At 38.7% G+C, this 17,115-nt stretch overlaps 2 protein-coding genes across 7 annotated transcripts in view; one reads left to right on the top strand and one right to left on the bottom strand.

Moving 5' to 3' along the window:
* CPNE3 (copine 3) overlaps nucleotides 1-2,345 on the bottom strand; it is a 28,542-nt gene extending 26,197 nt beyond the window's left edge. For 2 of the 6 annotated variants that reach the window (XM_083862823.1, XM_083862827.1), the window contains exon 1: nucleotides 1,886-2,133. The gene's annotated coding sequence lies outside the window, so the exon portion shown is untranslated. Of the gene's footprint in view, nucleotides 1-62; nucleotides 179-1,885; nucleotides 2,134-2,296 lie in introns of those variants that run through there. The other 4 variants (XM_083862822.1, XM_083862826.1, XM_083862824.1 and 1 more) reach the window with 4 other exon arrangements.
* Nucleotides 2,346-2,407: 62 nt separating this feature from the next.
* On the top strand, nucleotides 2,408-16,175 carry RMDN1 (regulator of microtubule dynamics 1). Its single transcript, XM_083872080.1, has 10 exons — nucleotides 2,408-2,721; nucleotides 3,333-3,444; nucleotides 6,142-6,229; nucleotides 7,137-7,296; nucleotides 7,928-8,017; nucleotides 8,657-8,712; nucleotides 10,766-10,853; nucleotides 12,476-12,506; nucleotides 13,791-13,924; nucleotides 15,974-16,175. Exons 1-10 carry the CDS (start codon nucleotides 2,599-2,601, stop codon nucleotides 16,010-16,012), a joined length of 921 nt encoding a protein of 306 aa, XP_083728206.1. The 5' UTR covers nucleotides 2,408-2,598; the 3' UTR covers nucleotides 16,013-16,175.
* The last annotated feature ends 940 nt before the right edge of the window (nucleotides 16,176-17,115 follow it).

Raw genomic sequence — 17,115 nt, 5'->3', positions numbered from 1 at the left:
AAGTCCAAGAAATCAGTATTCCACAATGATCCAGCACATCTCAATAAAAACAATAACAATACCTCAAAACCAACAATCATAACATTGCATTTTACTGTAGCCCAGAGGTATTTCAAACCTTCCTGTACGCAAACCAAGAGCTCTCTAGTCAGCTGCCCTTCAGTTCTGTATCACAGGAGCTATTCTCACTCAGAATTCCCTGTGCCTGGGAGGCATCATTCATGCTCTGCATATCCACAGGCAGTGCCTCTGAAGACAGGCACACAGCAATCATGTAAATTCCTGGAACCATCAGATAATTGCAGGTATGCTAATCACCTGCTGTGAGAAATTTATAACAACCTTTCCGGGTAGGGGAAGTTCCAGAAGCAAACTGCCACAACTAGAGCTAATTCAGCTAACTGCCTCTGATAAAGCACTGAGTGAAAGTGCACTTGATCCACCTACAAGATGGAATGGATCTACAGGATATAGTCTTCCTTCAAGCAGAGAACAAAGTGATCCAAATCAATAAAGACTATTCCTTAAACAGAAGCTTGGACCCAGCAACCAAGCCATAAATTCCCCTGCTCATAAATCCTTCAGACACTTAATAATGACCTTTCAAAATGTCTGAGCAAAAGCACCTCATCTAAAGCAATATTAAATATAAACCAAAGAAATCAAACAGAATAACAGAGTTGACGGAAAAGACCTTTAAGATTGTAAAAAAACCACACCACAATTCTACTTCCTGCTGACTTGCTCGCACAAGCCTTACCACACCTTCAAATGTCATGCTAGGAGGGGCCAGTACGAATCCTTGCCTAACTGATCTACAAATAGAAGGAATTTTCTTGGGTTTAACAGGAACTAATATCTACAAATACTAAGTTGATCACATATTACTTATGTTGGAAGATGATCCTGACTTTCACAGGAAAATAAACAGGAAGGAAGAGAAGGTATCTTACTCCTTAACTTTGTCCCTGAAGGTGTTTCCTTTAGGAAACCATGTAATGACAGCATTTGTTCCTAAATCAAATAAAGTTTAAAAAATAAATAAAAATCCATCCCAGACATGTGTACCGTTGAGATTTCAGTTTTATTACTCCTGATACTATGGCTTTCCTTTAGCATTGAGTTCTGGAGAAACATTCCACATAAAAGAAGGCTGTATAAACACTGTGATACCAATTTTGCTACTTTACAATTCTAGCAGATGATATTTTAAAACAGTTTAGTTATTCAGCCTACCAGAAATAGATTTTTGCTTTCAATAGCTGAAGCGAAATTAATCTAACAGTCACCTATAACGAATCTGTACAGATTAATTTTAAGACATTTAGACATTAAGAGAAACATACTTGTTGCAAAACCACTGCATTCTTTCTAACACCACAACAGATAAACAAAAAAAGACCTCTGCCTCTTACTCCTTGAGTATCTTTCCTGCTTTTTTTCCTTCTAATGCTTTTTGGCGTTTTGCATGCACTTCAACACATCTTTCCCCTGTGATTATACACATATAAAGTTAAAATTTAAAGCTCCAACGGAAAAAAAAAAAAAAAAAAAAAAAACTGGGATTAAGCTTGACTGCATTAACTTTTACTAAACAAACTTTCTGCACACCACAGAAATGCCTTTAACTCGAAGCTTTGAGGACATAACCCTCCAGGAAAGCAAATGTAAATGTTGGAGGCAGGGCAATACATAATACATATTATTTTGAGGATACATAATGTACTTTGTAGATAGATAGGAGTATGCAAGCAAAAGCGAAGAGGTTTCACATTTTAAAACTTTTCCCTAGTGGAAGAAGTAAGTTATGACAACACAAACATTATCTAAGATTTGTCTTGTATATATTATGCAACTACAGTGAAGAAAGAAAACAACCACCCACTCAGCCAGCAGCTCGGAAAGAACAGCCTGTGGTTTCCAGGAACGCCGCTGACTCTCGACAGCCTCCCCTCCCAGCAGTGAAGGGGCTCTTCTCTGTTCACAGTGCCACAGAGATCGGACTCAAACTTTGAGGCCTACAGCTGTAACTTCCCCGAGCTCCACTCCCTGCGGGGCGGCGGAGGGGACGGCGATTCCTGGCTCCCCGCGGCAGCAGCGGTGGCTGTCAGCGCGCTCTGTGTCCCGGCGCAGGAAGCGGGGCCGCACCTGCGGGGACGTTTCACGCCAGGATCGGCTGGGACAGCAGCCGCCCCGAGCCGAGCCCTGCCCCGCCCCAGCCCCGTGGGGATCCCGCTGGACGGGGCAGAGAGGCCGAGAGCGCAGACCCCGCGGGGCTCGGCGGACCCGCCCTCACCTGCAGCGGCGCCTCCGGACCCCAACCGCGGCCGGACCCGCCCCGCCCCAGGGCGCAGGCGCAGAGCCCCCGTGCGCCCCCCCCCCCCCCCTCCCGCCCCGGCCGGGCCGGGCCGGGCCAGGCCAGGCGGCCGCTCGCTCCCGGCGCCGGTTCGGGGCCCGGCCCCGCCATGTCCGCCCTCGGCACCGCGGGCTGCCCGCCCCAGCTGGCGGCCCTTGTCCTCGTGTGCCCCCGAAACCGGGCAGGGCGGCGGGGCGGAGCGGCTCCTCCGCAGGCGGGGGGCGGTGCTGGTGGTGGCGGCGATGGCGGCGGCGGCGATGGCGGCGCTGGCGCGGCCCTTCCGCCGCGGCCCTGGCGGCCTGGGCACTGCGCTCCGGCGGGGGGCGGCGGGCGGGCCCTGGGGCCGGGCACGGCCGGGCACTCAGGTAGCGGGTCCCGCTCCGGGCCGGGCAGCGCGGCCGCCTCCAGGGACCGCTCGGAATGGGCTGTGCGGGGAGTCTGGGGAGTGACCGGCCCCGGAGGGGTTTAAGGGCAGACTGGACGCGGCGCTTGGTGCCGCGCTGGATTTGACATGCAGGGGGTTCGGCCGTAGGTTGGGCTCGGTGGTCTCAGAGGCCTTTTCCAACCTAATTCTGGTTCCCGCGGGGTATGGCCGCGGCTGAGGGAGGCGGGCTGGAGGCTCTGGCATCGCGGGGCGTAGTTTGTTTGTGTGAAAACTGAGCCCAGGGCTCGCTTGAGCAGCACGGATTTGATTTTTGCCTCAAACCTTGTGTTTGCTCCGTATATTACGGTTTATGTTCAGTCTAGTGCTCTGTTCGCGTTTTCAGGCGTAATTGTGAGCTTCTGTTGAATATACTTCAAATATTCGCTTGATGAAGTGGAGTTTTGTCTTATGGACGTTTTTTAACATTTTAAAGTTGTGTTTTTGTTTGGTTTTTTTCCTCAGAATCTGAAACATAACTGGTCATACAGGCAAAAACTTCTTTTAACTCGGAGTGATAAAGTTCATTAATATCTATCTCATGATCCTACACAGGTGCTTAGAAAAAGCCTTCAGAAGGGAGTTGTGCTTTCAGCAGGGTCCTTTCTGGTTTATGAAGCTCACAAGCTGATTTCTGGCTTTGCTGAGGTTCATGCAAGCTTCAAAGGTAATATTTTCAATTTTTGAAGTATTTTGGTTATTCCAGTGTGAAATTTAAAAATTTTAGTGCCAGAATTATAGAGGAAAACAGTGCCATGCTTTTGATTTTTTTTTCCATTAAGACTGCATGCATTGTCATTTCATGACAGGATGCTTTTGAATTGGTTATGGGTGGTGTGGTATCGACAAGTGATTATTTCAGGTGTAACCGAAAGCAGATCAGTAGCTCATCCTGTCAGACAGAGAACACTTGCACAAGGTGGAATAATTAATTCGTTGCACAATCTTTAATTAACTCTTATTGAAAAGATAGGGGTCTGTTAGGTGTGCAGATCAAAATTTAATCTATTTCTAGAAATTTTAGCCAGTTCAGGTTTTCAGTGTGAACACTCCGTGATTTCTGTTTAATCTAATTGAGCCACACCGAGATGGCTCTTCATATGAAATTGAGAAATGTCTTCTGTTTCTCTAACACTAAAAGAGGAAAGCAAAGCCTTGCTTTTTACCTACTAGAAAACAATTAAACTAGTGGTAAAATGTTTTTTCATATCCTTTGAATAAGAATCGTTTCACTGTGGGAAGGATAGTAACAACATCTTAAAAGGGGATATTGTTGCAGACTTAAAACTTACTGTCCAAATAAGGATTTTCAGAGAAAGGAGAAGGCGCCTAAACTGGATGTGTGCTCACTGTGCAGTTGAGGTAGTAGCCAGTTCATATGACTTGTTTCTCTATGTCTCAAAAAGAGGAACATCTTAGATGTTTATGCAGATAGAAATAAAAATTCAGATAATAGATTTTGGAATGGATAAGGAGCTGTTTCATGTGCTATAGCAGAAGGAGCATCAGTGAGTAGATTTGAAATGCCCACTCAATACACAATTAGGAAATAATAACGAATAAGGAATTAATCATTTCTCATGAGGAACATAAATAATTTATAAGTGCTTAGTTCCCTTTGCTCTTTTCAGTGCTCCCATGTGAATCTGACATTTACATTGCCAAGAGAAGCAATGCAAATGGGCTTTCTGTACAAGACAGGTAGTAAATATGGTTAAAATAAGGGTAAAATAGAAATACCTGAAAAATAAACTAGTAAAAGTATAATAATTTGCATAAAATATTTTGTGTAAAATGCATTCAGAAGTTTTGAGTTCTGAGCATTTAGTCATTAAATATGTTAGTAGTGTTCAGGTCACCAAGCAAACATAACTGTTTAGAAGATCATATTGAAGATGTAACATGAAGCTCATTTTGGATACTAAAATCCAAAGTCCATGTAGACCATTATCTTATCTTTGAAAGGGTTGAAAGAAGACATTTAGAGACAGCAAGGTTAAAAATTATCCAGAATGCATTGATTTATAGTGTAGGATCTTTTTAAGCTGAACAGAAGGCTTTTGTGTTCAGTAGCCTTCAATGTTTTGCTTCTTCTGCAAAGAAAACTGTGCTGACTTTAAATGTGGCTACCAGATTTAGTAGGTAATTTGGAAAAGAAAACCTTATAAACATGATTAATTCTTATGAAGGGGGTTAGAGCTTATGTTTTGACTTCTAAGTTTGATCATGGACCAAGGAATAATACCAAGGAACAACAAGCATAGGTAAAAGGTCTGTAAAAAATTAGATGAGGCTTTTGACTTAAAAGATAATTTTTTAATGCTTTAATGTTGGCAGAAGAGTAAACTTGAAGTTTGTTCTTCTATACAGTTACATATGTCAACAAAATTACCAATCTGCTTTCCTTTGGGTATTTTTCCTTCTAATTTCGTTTTTTTTCATGCTATAATTCTCTGTATTGTGGTGCTTCATAGGTCAGTCCTATACCCTGTTCCAAGTACTGTATTTATTTATATATTATTATATTTATGTATTACTATATTCCTCCTGTTATGGAAATTATGTTCCCCCACCACTGTTGTGTTTCAGAGTATTTTCTAGAAAAAGAAAGTATAATAAAAATAATGGTACTTAGTTCATAAATGGATACTTCAGAAATCCAATTCTGATTGTCAAAATTATTTCTGCTATTAGCATCTTGAACATACACGGAGTTTCAGTAGATTAATTGTATTTTTTGGGGTTGTATTTGGGAAAAACCTAAAGACTTCAGTCAGAAAACATTCAAGCAATGTTTTGTTTTGGCTTGTGAGTAAATAAGGGGACCCACTCAAACTGCAGCAATGTTCTGGCAAAACTGTAGAGCAATATTGAGAATGAAGAATATTTTTAAAAGGTGGAGTATTTTTCATTGTTATTGTAAGATTTAAATTCTCTATATATACTAATGAAGGGGCTTTGTTACTCTCAACTCTCTGCTGTACTTGCTTTCCAAATCAGTCCATTTTCTGTACATTTTTTATCTTTTCTGCCACTTTCACAAGTTAAAAAAATAACTTATTTCTAGTAGTCTGATGCACTGAGAAAAACACTGTGGAATGTTAAATCTGTCCAGCAACCAAAGCTGTCTTGCTGGAGCCTGCTGTAGTTTCACTGGAGAGGCACCAATTATCATCCTCATTGTGCATTGTACATATTCCTTACTCAATCCTGCTGTGCTTCTAAGTTTGAAGTGATGGCCTAAAAATGAGCTACATCATTTTCAGCTGGGTTGTCTTGCTCTGAAATGTTTTGGTTTGGTTGATAATGTCTTAATTAACTATAATTTGTTCTTCTGTTTCCACAATTTAAATTCCTTCCTAAGTGGAAGATGTGATCGAGCAAGCAGACTACCTGTATGGGAGTGGAGAAACTGAAAAGCTGTATCGGCTGCTGGTTCAGCACAAAAATAGGTACTTCATTGCCTTGGGACATTACTGTGGCTTCTTTTCTGTGCTCTTCTGTACCAGTTTTTCAACTAATATTCTCATTGTGGAATGCTGGAGAACTATTTTTCACCCTTATGTAAGTAGGAAAGGAGGACTTGTGATGTTGTTCATCATAACAGAAAAATGAATGAAGAAAAAACTGATAGTTGTAGAAGGTGAGGGTTAACCCTCAAGTTTTTCAGTCACGGTCGTTTGTTTTGTTACTCTAAGAATCCCTTAAAATACACTGTAAAATTCTGAAAGACTCTAAAGTCTCTATTAAATTAGTAAGCCAATGATTGCTATCTAAAGTATAGTGAAGTATGTAAGCATTATTCCGAAGCAGTATGTTAACAAAATAAAACTTAAGATCCTTAAGCTTGGACTGTAACCTACAAATACACCATTTGATAAAGTGATATAAATAAATACATAAATGTACAGGTTATGTGCTGGTGGTACAGCTAATCTATGGGGTTTTCCACTGTTTTTCTAGGAAGAATTTAATAATTCTTTTAAAAGATGCATAATGATTTAAGTATTCCAAGTAAACATCAATACAAATCAGCAGAGTGCTGGCAAAGATACTGTCTAGCCAAGAACAGAGTAACTCTCCTTTTCCTTCTGGTCTTCTGGTGTTTTGAATGGTACCATTGGGGTTTCTTAAATCTGTGTCTTTTCTGCGGATGTGTTTGCTCTGCAGACCAGAATGGCAGAACAAAGGTATTGTCAGACAGGCTTTAGTTTGCTGTTTGTTACCCTGGTGTTGTACCTCACATAGCATGACAGTTTGCTGTTGTCCTATCATCCACTTGAGATATATTTTAAAAGACTCCTTTTTGCTTTGTTTCCCTGATTGCTGTAAATCATCAGTGTTTCTGTTCCTAACCAGTGATGATGCGGAGTTGTTATGGCGGCTGGCACGGTCATCACGCGACCTGGCTCAGCTTGGTAGCACTTCTGCAGAGGAGAAGAAACAACTGACTTATGACTCCCTTGAGTATGCAAAAAAGGCACTTGAAAAAAATGAATCAAATTTTGCAGCGCACAAGGTGAGCTGTACAAAATAACTGAAATCTCGTTTGTTGATTTCTGCTTACAGAAAACAAAACGAATGTCATTGTGCTGTTTTCAGAAATTTCAGCATAATTTAACTTTTCAGTTGAACATGAATGAGACTTCTGGTTCTTCCTAATATTTTTACACTTCAGACTTTTCCAAGTAAGCGTCCCTCTAGGGACACAAACATTCAGTGTGTGCAGGACCATGGAAAGAAGTGACTGATCAGTGTGATTACAGCTGATGTAATCAGCTCCTCCTGCCCTGACATGGCCTTAAAAATGTTGTACACCCCACATTCAGCGTGCCTTTTCTGGGGTGTGTAGAGTTTCACTGGAAATATTTCAGCCCCCTAGCTGCCCTTTTTTTTTTTGGTGCTGCTTTTCTCACAAGCAAAGAGGTAGCAAATGTAGTCACTTGCCTTGGTATTTTGGATCAGAAGAGGACACTGATTCCCTTTACACATGCAGACCAGCAGCTTGCTCTGATGATTGAGCTGTTCACAGCAAACACTTACTGCTTGTTGTTGCTTGTGGTGGTGGCAGCTGTTCTGGTTGCAAGTTTTTTAAAATGGACTGTTAATATAATGCTGTATTAAATGTTTCATTTTTGTTTTTCATACAGTGGTATGGAATTTGCCTCAGTGATGTTGGAGACTATGAAGGAATCAAGACTAAAATTGGAAATGCTATTATCATCAAAGAGCATTTCCAGGTAATGCATTTTTTTGCATATGACAAGATTAATGTCTCCAGTATGTTGATTGTGTGACAGCTGGTAACTAATTTTTGGTGAAATATTGAAAGCATACTTCTGTTCAGGCTTCCTATTAGCACTTTGTTTTTTGGGTTACTGTGACATATGCCCCAGAAACAAGGAGTAAAAATTTTCTCCTGCAGTAAACTAAGTCGCTTTAGAGGGAGTCTTGAAATAGCTGAAGTGCTTTAGACACCTCTTAGGACTGGGTCAGTTGTAACTGTGAATGGAGAAATGGCACTGTGGCTGTCCTTTTAACTGTGGATTATGTAACAGTAAAGGACAAATACTGGAGAAGATAAAGAACTCCTAATTTTATATCACCAGAGATTATATCAAAATCTGAACATACCAATTCTCAAATGCAACTTTTAATAACCAACTAAAGAGAAGTGCTTAGACATCTGTCAGGGTCGTCAGATTTCTGGATGTGAGCTAAGTTGTGCACTGAATAAATAATGTATTGCCTTGAAATTTTACACACCACAGTCTGGTTTAATTAACAGTAGGATAACAAGTCTATTTTTAAATGTATTTTAATCCATATGTCAGAACAACTTCTTTACATACTGTGTTATTTTTTTCTCCCCGCACCAGAGAGCCGTTGAACTGAATCCAAAAGATGCTACAACAATTCATCTTATAGGGGTCTGGTAAGATGTATTTTCAAACTAAACTTAGCACATGGCACAGAAAAATGCAAGGGTATAAAATATCCTGCATGAATTGCAGAACTGCTTGGAATAATTTAGAGTGTACTTGTAATTGAAGCAAGCCTGAAAACATACTGAACAGATGCAGGATGTCATGCCTTGAAAAGGCTAGCTATTCTTAGGCAGTTGAAAAAAATGAAAAATAATTGTTAATTTAATTTATTTGTATGGAACTATTAAAAATTCCTTTTTCAGATGTTAAGTTTGCTTGACAGAATCCATAGTGGGTATCAGTGATAGCAAATAGTAGCTCTTTTTGTTCTGAAGTATGAATGGAGTCAAAACTCAGCACTGACTCTACATTGAATTTCAGTGATGGCTGCAACTTAATACATTCCATGAAAAGCTGTCGAAAATGAGATGTATTCCTAAAATATTTCTGTTACTGTCTGTCAGAATACAGTATTTTAAGTTACATTAAATAAAGGGAGCTTATAAATGCATATGTGTTAACAGAAAATCATCAAAATTGAATTTACTGCTCAGTGAAAATGATACTAAGAATAAGTGTTACATAGCAGGCAAATGGACTGGAAATAGAACTTTCCATACTAACCAGGGTATTCTATGCAAGTGGTGTGATGGAAAGCAGTATCATTTATGTGTTAGTGAGAGACTCCAGACAGCACTTTTGGTTATTCATCTGAAAAAGACCAAAGGTGTTACATTGTTTTACCAGAGATCTCTATTGTAAGATTGAGAGATTGAAAATAAAGGCAATGCATTTTCAGCTTAAAAAAATACTAAAACCCATGGTCAGTTTTTCTATGTCTTTTTTTTTTTTTTTTTTGATCCTGAGTAAAAGAAAACTATAATTTACTGCTCCAGAGTTTTTTACTACTTCAGAAACTTTGTTTTTTCAGCATCCACTATTCATTCCCATGTGATCTAACTATTGCGATAGTCCAGATTTTCAAGCAGAAGTATATGCTACCAACTAAGTAAGCCTCAAAATCCATTTTGAGATAGGAAACTTGTTCTGGAAAGCACTTAAGATACTTTTCTAATTTTCTAAGGAAAATTAGAAAAGATGATCAGAAATCTTAGATTAATACTGCTTTTGACTCTAAAATATTCCCATGTTGTATATTTGAACATACTCATTACTGAATTCCAGAGCCACTTTTAGTATCAGCCAGTTCTTGAGTATTTTCCTCTTTTCTCTTTCTAATCTGTCCTGGAGTGAATCTCTTTCTGATAAGACACATCTAATGACAGAATTTCAACTCCGGCTGTGTATTCCATGTCTTGCCCCCCTCTCCTCCAAACATTTACAGTTAGTAATTTTTCACCTCCTCTACAATGCTCTATTTTACACAGTGAATGACAATTGTGATCTCATTGTGGGAGGCTGCTAAAGTGAATAGCATTGTTTAATGTTTGCACCCAGAATGTTCTGTGCACTTGAAATGCTTCAATAAAAATGTTTAATCCTTCCAGCACCAATAAGCTTGGTGACTGATTACCTGTGTTATTTAGTAAATAGAAAAAACAGCAAACATGGCTTAGCCTAGAGCACAGTGGTTTGATTCTTGAATTTATTTTCATTCCTATAGATCAGAGTCTCAGGAGTGTACTGCAGGTCTACTTTATATTAATAATTGAGAAAAGCAAAGTAGTGTTGAGGTAAGGCAATGATGTTAATCAGCTGTGCTGTTTTTGCAAATACATTAGAACAAAATCCATATAAATTATTAAAATAATTCAAGCTCAAAATCTGTCTTATGCTTAGTAATTGTCCCAGTTTTAGCTAATGTAGTTAGTTCCCAGTAAAACACACACCAAAACTTGTTTTGTAGCAGCTTCAGACAATTGCTATTTTCTTTTACAGGTGTAAGAATAAACTTATAGCACTTGCAGTGTGTCTGCAGTTTTGACTCTTGGAATCAACAATTACAACATCCAGTTTTTATGTCCAGCAACAATTATGAGGCTGTTGCTCGAAAACAGGAGAAATGGGAAGGGTAGATATAAATGTTTCTTTTTGCTTCAGGTGTTACTCCTTTGCAGAGATGCCATGGTACCAAAGAAAAATAGCTGCAACACTGTTTGCCACACCACCGACCTCCACGTTTCAAGAGGTACAGTATGAAAATATTTCACAGATTATTATTCCCCCCCAAAAGCTGATGATACACTTTTTACTTATTTTCCTGACAAAGCTGACTAATTATGGAATAAGCATGGAGTTGTGAGTTTACAACTGTCAATAATAAAATGAGAACATAACAGGAGACTGGGAGGTATCTAAAAACATAAAAACCTTTAATTTTCTTCAGCTGTAGCACACACAGAATAGTGTAAATCATTTTGTGTAGTTCCTGCACGAGAACATCATAAACTATATGTACCTTAGTTTTTACATACTGTTTTGCTCTGTTGCAGATAATTGTACTAGTCCAGTGCTGATGATTTATATGGTGGTGTTATGCCATGTACTTATTTGCTAGTTGTAATATAATTTGTCCCCTTATATTAAATGCAAAAAGCAACAGCTTGCTTTGTTACTTAAGCTGAACAAATACCCTTTCATTCTCTGGTCACATACAGTGTGGGGTTTTTTTTCAGTTTGAAAGTACTTTTGTTCCTGTTTTCTATGAAGATTCCTGCTGTCACACACCCTGAAACATACTATCCAGATGTTTATCCTTTAAAATAGTATGTCTAAAACTGTGTGTGTCTAAACCAGTGTGCATCTTATTTAAACAACCATACATATATAGAAGGTTGACAAATAAACTGGTAATAGAAGAGTTTGGTGCAGCTGTTTTAATCTTTGTTTAGATCAACCAATAACTGCTTTGTTCCCTTAAAGTGGCGGGGCAGAAGTCACTAGAAAGTAATTGTAGCAGGCTGCTTGCTGTTACACAGAAAGCAATTTAAGAGCTGATTGAAAAAGGAATAAAACTTTTTAATGGAATGTCAAGCTTGTAAGTTTTGCTGAAAAACCACTCTCAGAAGAACACAAAGTGTCAGCCAGGATTTCAGATACTGCCAAGAATAATGCAGTAGTATTCAGTTCTGTAGCACTTAAACTCGCTGAAGAGGCAAACTTGTGCTGGTAAGATTTCTGCAGTTTCAGTACAAAATCAGTTTTGTAGATACATCCACACTTTCAAGTTCTCTGAGAGTTTTTCCCCCTCCAGCTACTACTATCAGGAAAATGTAGGGATGGACTGAAATTTCCTATGTGCTGGATGGGACTTGTTGAAAATGTGTGGATATCATAGAGGTTTATCCTCATGTAAGAGGTTACTAACTGGTGCTCTGTGGAAGTCAGTTTTCTCTCTAATACTTATTAATGACCCAAATCATAAGATTTATTTCATCTATTATATTTATATATGAGAAATGAATGGGGAAAACTGCAGGTTTGCCAGATAGTACAAAGAAAATTCAAAATTTATTCTGACAAAGTTGAATTGCAAAAACACAATCCAGTTTGGTAGGAACAAATAGGAGGTACTACACTTGTGGAAAAAGTGGTAGGGGTATAGTTGGGTAAGTACTGGTTCTTTTGAGATAATGTCAGATCTTATTGTACATTGAATGAGAACCATCAGTAGCATGCTGAATTAATAAAAATAAGACATGAAAAAAAATCATGGACAGGAACTCCTTCAAGTATGTGCATAAGGCTTTAGTTTGACTATTGTGTTGAGTTTATTCTCCACTTTAAAGAATACAACTTTGTCTTTTACAGGCTCTTCGTTACTTCCATATGGCAGAAGAAGGTAAGACTTGTGGCTTGTTTTGACTGAAAAATATTTTTTTGCATTGATGACTTGCATTAAACCCCTAGCTATCAGTATTACCTTACTAACTAGCCACCAAACCCAAAACAGTAGCATATGATCAGCTGATAAATGTGGCATACCAGTCAGGGCACTCGGCTGTTACATTGCAACATTCTATCAGAGATAATAAAAGTATGTGACACACTTACTAAAGTATGTTACACACCTAGTATAGATCGCTTACAGTGTAACCAGAAGGTTTTTTCAGAGTAAATACTAAAGTGAAATTTGTATTGTCCGGAAGATAAAGTACTCTTCCCTAAGGAATTCAACAAGAGCATAGGGAGGCAGAAAAAATAACAAAAGGGAATTGTGTGTTACTTTTTCGGAATTTTCTTGGAGTTCAAAAGTCATCTGTATTCTACATAGAAAACAGAAAAAGCAGATGTTTCATTATTTCAGAAGGTATTATGATCAGAGTGCCAGTCTGACAGTTAAACTCTCCACATGATGTAAAATAAAATATGAATGTGTTATTTCTCCTAGAGTGAAACCATAAGCAAAACTCAGTAGCTGAAAGATAAAGGAAGACAAGGGAAGACAGTGTACTATGAAAGATTTGTACATAGTTAAATTATTGAAGATTAGAGGAAAGCCTCATAGTGTGTCTTCCTGAGTGTCAAGTAATGCAGCTGTTAACTGGAACAGTGAACTTCATCCAAAATTTGCCTCCAAAACACCTCCGTATGTTTTGAAACCTGATCTTAAATCCAGCAATAGAGAAAGCCTGTGCTATAAGTAGGAACAGCAGGCATGATTAGTCTTTAATAATGAATGATGCTTTATAAAAGCAAGGTTTAAATCTCTCCTTAAAAAATGTTCAGTGTGGATGCAAATAGTTTTGTTTTCTTCCATGCCCCAAAAACTAAGCTGGTATCTGTGTGTGCTAAGAAATGTGCCCTATTTTCCCTTGCCTATACCTGCTAAGCTGGTTCCATTGCATTTTCTGGACTAGATCCAGAAAAGCCCAAAACCTGCAAAGCAAAGCTGTTACGCATTAAGTTCACTGCTTTGCTCTTTGTGAGGAATCTAGTGTCATTTAGTGTATTAACTAGCAAGCTGCTAGTTAATATAACTGTTTATGAGATGAAAATCTAGCAAGTGGAAATTTTTACATTTGCTTCTTTCTGATCCAAAGCCAAACTATGTTTTCTGAAATAAGTATCAAAGTATACTATGCTGCTAATTCTCATCCAAAGCTTTTCTCCTGTCTCTCTGCAGCTGATCCAAATTTCTACAGCAAAAATCTGCTCTTTTTGGGGAAAACATACTTGAAGTTAAACAATAAGAAGATGGCTCTTCTGTGGTTAAGCAAAGCAAAGGAGTATCCTGCACAGACAGAGGAGGACAAACAGGTAGGAAGTTAAGAACTGTAATTGTACAGTCATATATTGTGTCCAACATGTGTGACATCATGGCAGTGAAATGTTCTATAAAATTAACTCAGAGGAAGTTGTAGTTCAGGATCTTTAATTCAGAATCACATCAACACCAAAAAGTTCTAGTATGTTACTAGCCATCTCTGAAAATGGTGGTTGGAAATGGCTCTGTTTTATTCATAGCAGAGAACTGTTACCCTTTCTTCTTCATGGTAGTTTCATAGACTAACAATGACCCAGCCTTAGCTGTGTTGCTGAAGTTCATGCAGGGACCTGCACTAACCTGTTTCTTTGTGAACACAGATTCACCTTTCATATGCCTGAATGGGTAAGGTAGGAATTACATTTTGGAATAGCTCACAATCATATGAACACAAGGAAGAAGATAACCCAGATGTACCAAAACCTTAACATTACAGATATACCAAAACCTTTCCAGGCCCCTAGGGAGAGGTTCAGATCTCTGAATAAGATAAATTAAAGTAATATATCTTCAACAGCAAATCTCCAGTGCTAGATGACATAAGTCACTTAATTACCCTTTGAAACTGTGCAGAAGGATTCTGGTTTGGAGGGTAGGCATCTGCTTCCTACCTAAACATTCAAAGTACTTCCAGGAGAGGTAATCCATTAGACTTGTTCATACCTGATAATGCATTCAGTAGAAACCAGAGCAATTGCAGGTACCATTCAGAAACAATCCTGATAGCATCAGGACTAACAAAGCCTCATTTCCATTTGATTTTTTTTAGATTGACCTCTATTTAATTTAGCATTAAGCTGCAGTTGAGATGCACATTCCGAATGTCCATACAACACTCTCAAATGTCCAAAATAAATACTTTGGTAGGATTTTGCATTTCACGCCTCGGAAAAAAAAATACTGAGGTAGTGTTTCAGAATCTCTTTGTAGATTCGCTAGTAAGCCTCAAACTGTTTCTTCCAAAAGTGAGTCCCTGTAATAACATCTTTGGAAATATGTGTCTTACATTCCTCCAAGGCCTTGCAAAATGTTGAGGAATTTAATAGCCTAAAGGAGTAGTGCTCTCAGGTGTGTAAGGAATTGGTCAGTTCTTCTGACAGTTACTAGTAGCTGGAGAGACACATTAAACCAGTGATACCAAAAACTTACCTCTCTTTAGGAACCATACAAAATGTATAGTCAGGAGTGAATTCTGTGCAGTAGCCAAGTTGTTAAACCACTGATCTGCTTCAGCTACTTGTGGTACAGATATCTATTTCGTCATCTCTTAGAGGGGTGTAGAGCTGCTGAACTGAGAAATGTGGCATTCTCTCCCTTCTCTGGTGAATGTGTAAAATGCAAAATTCATTGGGAACTAGCCTTGATAGTGTACTATGAAGGAAACCGACTTGTGCAAAGACATTTGAATTCTTGTCTCAGCATAACTAGGTTTTCTGAACATTTGTTACAACAGATACTCAGAGGTATCTGGCTTACACTGTCTGCATGGCTTGCTATGTGATTACCAGAAGTTTGTTGGGTTAGAGGTTTTTTTGTGGTTTGAGGTGGGAGGAGAGGGTATTGAGATTTCTTTGCCTTTTAGTTCAGTTTCTTGTTGGGGGGTGTTTTAATATGAATGATAGATCATATTAAATTTTTATTAGGTTTTAACCAAAAACCTTAGGCCAACAGAGCGTCACAAAGGGTCTCACACTACTTAGTCACTATCTAGAGTTGGAAACTCTCAGTTGGGTATGGTCAGAGTTAGGCCAACTTCCTGCATGCTACTATTGGACTGCAGCAAATCAACTACTAATATCTGTATTCAATACAAACTTCATTTATGTAGTAAGTGAATTACACTGAAGGCAGTGGCTTAAATGTTTTATTCCTATTTATATTTCAAGTATTGAGCATCTTACACTATGGAAGAGAAATGACTTGTCCTAGGACTGTTCTGAATTTACACAACTGCAGTGAAACATTTGGGTGCTTGTGAGGGAAGTTTAGGTAGAAGAGCCTGTAACTACCTGAGAGTGTTATGTTACATTTATTTCTTTCAGGTACAGAAAGAAGCTTTGGAGCTGCTTAATTCTATATAAGAAGAAACAAGACAATGGGAATTCAGTGCCTCAGGTTTGAGCAGCATAGGAAAAAGGCCCCCAGTACTACTTTGGTTTACCTAAGCTGTTACTAAAAGTACAGCTCAGACCTTTTATCTCCCTCTCATTTCTATTAAACTCTGAACTGGAAGATCTGTTTCAATATGTGATCGTGTCTGTTCATTTACATGGCAATGAAGGGGCTTCATTCACATGCAGGGTCTGTAGTTAGACAGAAAAGGCTGGAAGAGTGATAGCATGGGGTTTTAATTAAGTTTTTTACACTTTTAAACTACAAGATATTTATAAGGAATAATGAGAAATGTGACTAACATAAGTTTAAAGAAAGGATAGACAGGGTCGTGACATAATTATCATCCTGCAGTTTTTTCTACAGTGTTTTCCTGTGAGGTTCAATGGCTTTCAAGAGTAGTAGATGCTCCTACAGATTTATCATTAAGGCTGCACCATCTTAATTTCAATGCTCTGAAATGCTAGTGTTTGAGTTTGCAGAAAGTGTTGTGGTTTAAAATAAAAAAATTAAGGAAAAAAAGAACAATTAGAGAACATCTAAGAAAATCCCTTTATGGGTGATATCAGCATGTGCAGTGAGCAGCTTTCTGATAGTTTAGTAGCTGAAATATTTGCTGGGCACACACACTTTACCCTAGACTGTGACAACAGGAGGAATACACACTCCCAGTACATTACCAAGGAACTACTGTGTGGAAGGGTGTGGACTTCTGTTTGTAGACATAAAACTTTCTTCTTGGTCTTTCTACTATGTTGGCAGGAATTTTCACCAGAAATACAAAATAACCTAAGTCAGGTGTCCAGCCAAACAATATATTCTAATTACCCAAGAGAAAAAGTGTAACAAATAATGAAAAAAATGGTAGGTAAGGTGTGGTATTGGCAGTAGACCAGCCTAGAAAAACAATTACTAGAAAAACCTAATGTTTGCTTTACTAGGAAAGGGTATTGCAATCTCTAGGAGGAAGGTGAGGAACACCATAAATTGCTTAGTCTAGCAAACCAAGCCTGTAAAAACTCAGGGTTGAAAGAGAATCTGGGGCTTGAATTAAAGCCTGATGCCACAAAAC

Source organism: Zosterops lateralis, assembly GCF_965231275.1.
Source record: "Zosterops lateralis genome assembly, chromosome: 1".
Lineage (NCBI taxonomy): Eukaryota > Metazoa > Chordata > Aves > Passeriformes > Zosteropidae > Zosterops > Zosterops lateralis.
This window is presented reverse-complemented; position numbering and strand designations above follow the sequence as displayed.

What these genes read in the sequence shown, in the direction of transcription:
- RMDN1 (XM_083872080.1), top strand. Translation starts at nt 2,599, where the DNA reads ATGGCGGCGGCGGCGATGGCGGCGCTGGCGCGGCCCTTCCGCCGCGGC. An exon ending in GGGCACGGCCGGGCACTCAG is followed by an intron (nt 2,722 to 3,332) that starts GTAGCGGGTCCC and finishes GATCCTACACAG; the next exon opens with GTGCTTAGAAAAAGCCTTCA. An exon ending in GGTTCATGCAAGCTTCAAAG is followed by an intron (nt 3,445 to 6,141) that starts GTAATATTTTCA and finishes TTCCTTCCTAAG; the next exon opens with TGGAAGATGTGATCGAGCAA.